Source organism: Augochlora pura, chromosome 2 (assembly GCF_028453695.1).
Source record: "Augochlora pura isolate Apur16 chromosome 2, APUR_v2.2.1, whole genome shotgun sequence".
NCBI classification, from domain to species: domain Eukaryota; kingdom Metazoa; phylum Arthropoda; class Insecta; order Hymenoptera; family Halictidae; genus Augochlora; species Augochlora pura.
Genome location: NC_135773.1, coordinates 20911190 through 20916269, shown reverse-complemented (window position 1 = coordinate 20916269; position 5080 = coordinate 20911190). Strand labels below are relative to the sequence as shown.

The 5080-nt window shown below is 40.3% G+C and overlaps 1 protein-coding gene across 1 annotated transcript; it reads left to right on the top strand.

The window, feature by feature from the left end:
• Positions 1-1057: 1057 nt before the first annotated feature.
• LOC144476331 (uncharacterized) lies at positions 1058-4376 on the top strand. The gene is made up of 4 exons (XM_078193093.1): positions 1058-1132; positions 1843-2070; positions 3373-3534; positions 4187-4376. Exons 1-4 carry the CDS (start codon positions 1121-1123, stop codon positions 4262-4264), a joined length of 480 nt encoding a protein of 159 aa, XP_078049219.1. The 5' UTR covers positions 1058-1120; the 3' UTR covers positions 4265-4376.
• Positions 4377-5080: the final 704 nt, after the last annotated feature.

The following is a 5080-nucleotide window of genomic DNA, read 5'->3' as shown; positions in this document are numbered from 1 at the left end:
ATCGGCATAAAATATTACACGAAACACCGGACTCGAATTAATCAAGATCGTAAATATAAGTAGATAAAAAGATGTTGCAATTGGTTATTTTAAATTTAAGATTATTAGAAAAGAATAGCGGCGATATTAATTATATAATTTTTTGTTCCATGATTCCCGATCAACGTTCAGAAACCAACGGGATCTCGTTGGTGAAGCATATCTCAAGGAATACGCGTCGCCAGTAGAAATAGCCAGCAATAGACAGACGCGACAAGCAGCCGCATTCGAACGCACGAGTCTACGGGGAAACATCTTTTCCATATCCCTCATAAATTCCCGCACGAAGATCCAGGTACAGATGCTAGTCGAAAAAGCACTCGCAACAATACTCGAAAGCGTTCACTGAAACGATCTCCCGGCACATCGCAACGAATTCGCGGAAAGTCCTTTTACATATCTGTCTCTCGCGACATATCTAAACGTAACTCAACGGTGAAAACGAACATATTGAAGGGCCTCGCGCGCGTAAACCGAGGACTTCTGAAATGGCAAAACGCAAATGATGGCAACGCGTTGCGGATTACCGTACGATACCTAGGATACGAACGAAGGATCCACGCGATCTACGCCGTCTCAGCCGACACCCGAAGTCGACGGAAATCTCACGATCGCGTTGCTCCTCTCGAAATGCCGCGCGATTGATCCTTGTTAAAGTCTCTCCTGCGGCCGCGCGCCAACGGAACCCGACATGCACACACGCGCATAGACAAGGAGAACGCGTGCATGCTATGCAGATCAGCATAAACTGGCCGGCGCTCTATTTACCAGCCCCAGCAGCAGCAGCAGCCGGCCGACGCGCACGTTTAGAGTGTTATACAACTTCACGTGCGGGTTATGTATTATAATGTGTAACGGTACGCGCAGTCTAGTAGTATGTGTGTTCGCCGGGTAAATAGTGTATACACGGTAGGTGTGGCGATGGAACACCGAACGGCCATTGGCTTTCCGTTTGGCGGGGTGCACGCGCGAAATGAAAGTGAATTACCTATATAAAGGGTGGTTTTCCTCCAATGCGACAGAACAAATTTAATTTACCAAGTCAACAGACGCTTGCCAAAGCATTAGCCGGTGAAGCAAGATGAGGGCCCTGGTACGTTTCTAGTGGTTTAAAAGGAACGATCGAGTGATACGCGGACGTCGCATGGTCGACATATACCGTCGCGTTTGATTCCTATGAACTGTCGAGTGACGTCGCGTCGGTTTAATATTTTTGCTAAAAGCAATACTGTGAGACTTTCGACTCGTTTAAATTTCGTTAAAGTTCTGCTTTTTAGAACTAGACGGTTCGTTCGTTGCAATTCTGCACCTTTGTTCGACTCGTACACCTTCGGTTCCGACTTGGAAAAATGTATCGTTAGGGGGGTAACCTAACCCCTGAATTTAGAAGAACCTTTTGGAATCGCGACGGAGTCCGTTGGTATTAAAAAATAATGTCTTCTGTATGGTAACACGGTTCGAATAATTATCTACATTTACAATACAAAATAAAATACGATATAAAATAAAATATATATTTTATATGTTAAATTATATTTTATATTGTATTTTATATTGTATTTTATATTATATTTTAAACTGTATTTTATATTTTATTTTATATTTTATTTTATATCATATTTTATATTCTACTGTAAATGCAGGCAATTATTCGTCCATTACGTTACTATACAACGTAAACGAACATAATATACAATACGAACTCTTGCTCACGATTTTCCCCTCGCAAAGATAAGATAACATAGAGAACTAAGTACTGTTGTGTACACGTTCATCGTCTAATCGTTTGTTTCTGTTTTCAAGATATGCATGATGTTGATCGTCTTGGCGGCGGCTGAAGAGAAGGCTGAAGAGAAGAACGTCCAAAAACGTGGACTGTTAGGATACAGTCTTGGCTACGGTGGTTACGAATCTAATGAATGGGCAGTACCGAGCAAAGTGGCAATCGCCGTTCAGGAGAGAACTGTCGCGGTCCCAGTCGCAGTTCCGAAACCATACCCTGTGCCCGTCGACCGACCGTACCCGGTTAAGGTGAGGAAAATCTACGCGACGCCTATCGCGAGCCGCATTGTTGTAAAACGCGACGCGCTCTGTTTAACTTGCAACTCTTTCTTTCTCCCCGTTTTCGCGATCCACGACGTTCTCAAAAATTCTGCGAACGTCGATCGATCGTCAAAGATCCTCGAACGATAATTAGCGGCATTTGTTAACTCGCACTCGATTGGTCATTAAAGCACTACTGTAATTGTTCTATCGCGTTTAAAGATCATTTTTATAACGACAAAGTTTAGATTTAAAATATTGTTAAATAGTGAAATTGTTTGCACAAGTATCAATTTTGTTTGCATAAAAGTGCACTTTGTTGCGTACAATGAGAATATTATTATCTAGGAAAATTATTTCAAGTTAAAATGGCTTCGAATGCAAAGGGTTAATTGCGTACAATGAGAATATTATTGGCTAGGAAAATTATTTCAAATTTACGGTTAAAAATGGCTTGCAAAAGGTTAATTCTGCGTTTCGCGATTCTTCAGCATTTGAAAGCGAACGCATCTATAAAATATTGAAGTTTGTATCTTGCGCTTATAAGTGATCACGCTGCTCGATAATTATCTTTCGCAAACTTTCAAGAATACGTCTAACGTTTAAAGAAACAAATAGCGCTATTACTTTCCTATAAAATATATTTTAACGAAGAGAAATTTCTTATTCGTTCTGATAATTAGGAGATCTTGACGAGCTCAGATTTATAAATGTGGAGAAAGGTACTCATTACCACGCGTTAACAGCGTTTTCATTTGATTCTCACAGCGAAGAAGCTACTCGTTGATTGACGTACAACAATTTCAATTGTTATAATAATAACTGTATATACTCTGTATACTCTGTTAAAAACGTGAGAAAAAGCAAGAACAGGCTGTTGAAGCATTGCCAACGATAGAATGTTGAATTGTTGCAACGACAGGATGTTAACCCTTTGCACTCGAAGCCATTTCAAGCCTAGATCTAAAATAGCTATTTTAACCAGCTCCATTTTATATAACTCAGTACAATTTATGTTATTTATTACAATTTAACCTAGTACAATTTATGTTATTTATTACAATTTAACTTAGCACAGTTATGAGTCTAGTGTATTGTAAAATTGTTACGCTCTTAACAATCTTTTTTAAATAGTAGGTTCTTTGATAATGACAAAATTATTTTAGAAATGATTTTCATTGGCGTCACTCGAGTGCTAAGAGTGAAATCGTTTCAACAACATACATAATTTCTCGCGAACGTGAAACATCGAATTTTCGTTTCTAAGCAGAGATGAATTGTTCATTCCAGGTAGCGGTTCCGGTGCCACAACCCGTGGCGGTCCCCGTGGAGGTGCCCAAGCCTTACCCAGTGATCCAGACTCAGACCATCCAGGTTCCAGTCGAGAAGCCGGTCCCGGTTCCGTATCCAGTTAAGGTGGCCGTGCCCGTGCCCGCTCCCTACCCCGTCAAGGTAAGCCCGAAACGATACTCTCGATCTCGTTCGTAATTCCGTTAATTAGTCGCGGACCGCTCCGATACTCGTCACGATAACACACTCTCTGTCTTATCATATCCCACCGTGGTTTTCGGACCCGTGTTAATCTTAATCGCGCCGATATTGCGAACGTACGCGAAATTTATTCGGGACGACGCCGCCGAATTTCGTATAAGTGGAATCGTATCGAATTACGATCTGCACCGTCCCTGAGAATCTATATATGTATAATGAGACCAGATCAAAAGAACCAAAGAAAAAAAAAACAGCGGAGAAGTTCGAGCCGGTCGTTTTCTCCCGAATTAGCGACGGCGACGAGATCTCGAGTTTTTTTCATAACTCGGTTTATTTATCGATCGTTCGGTATGCATCGTTAACGATCGTTGAAGACTACTTGTTAATTCCGTGTCCCGTTTTTTTTTCTTAAGACACCCGATGAGACGAAATGTAGAAACGGTGGACGGGATTTTGTCTTTTATTGAAATTATCGATGATGCCGATTGTTACGAGATAATTGGAATCTAGCTGCAACTTTCCATGTCGAATTTCTATCGCGTCGTTGGTACACGGAATTACTTACCGATGCGACTGTTACTTTTTACTGATCCATTTGTGCTTCTGTTCACAGGTCGCGGTTCCGCAGCCCATTCTCGTTAAACAGTCGGTTCCAGTTCTTGTTAAAGGCGAATCCTATGGACACTACTAGATGAAATTTTCCCCCCTCAACGTGCCACCACCCCCAAACCCCACTCCCCACCTAACCCTAGAGCATCGCAAAAGACATCGTGACGAGCGACGTACCAAAACATAACTAAGATTCATGAAATAAATTGATTTTATAAATGTTTTTTAAACAAACGTCTTTCGTTCTCTCCGCCCCGACCCTGCATCCCTTTCGCAATACCCTAGAACCAATTATTATTAAAATAAATTTCATTCAGGTATTCGGACAAATGACGGACGCAGAAAAGATACCGTAATTAGTTTCGTTCAACTCGAGCTTCTTTCAATTTCATTTACAAATATATTTAATCCTTTAGTCACTTGTGATACGTTTTCTTAAATATTACGGTTGATTTTACAATATTAATCAACGATAAACTTTCAGTTGGAGGTTAGGCGTTCGTTAACGGAATATTTAAGTTCTATCGTAAAATTAATCGCACGAGATTAAAATTTGTCGTAAAATTGTCACAAAAAGAATTTAGGTATAAAAGTGCTATAACTTTCTGCCTGTGATACTTTTATCTCAGAATTGTATTTCAGAGTGAACATCGAACTGGTTCCCAATAAACCAGACCGCCGACATTTATGCTGATTCGCATTATTATAGACGGATTTATTAACATGGAAATCAATCAATTTATTATGCCCGCTAACGCTCAGCCGATTTGCATGTTATATAAATAATATCCGCGACCTTTTCATTGCTACAAATATTCGTATTAATTTTGATATTATTGGTTATTGATCCGCTATTTCACCAGATCGAATATTACTTTGAGAAATTCTCTAACGCTTG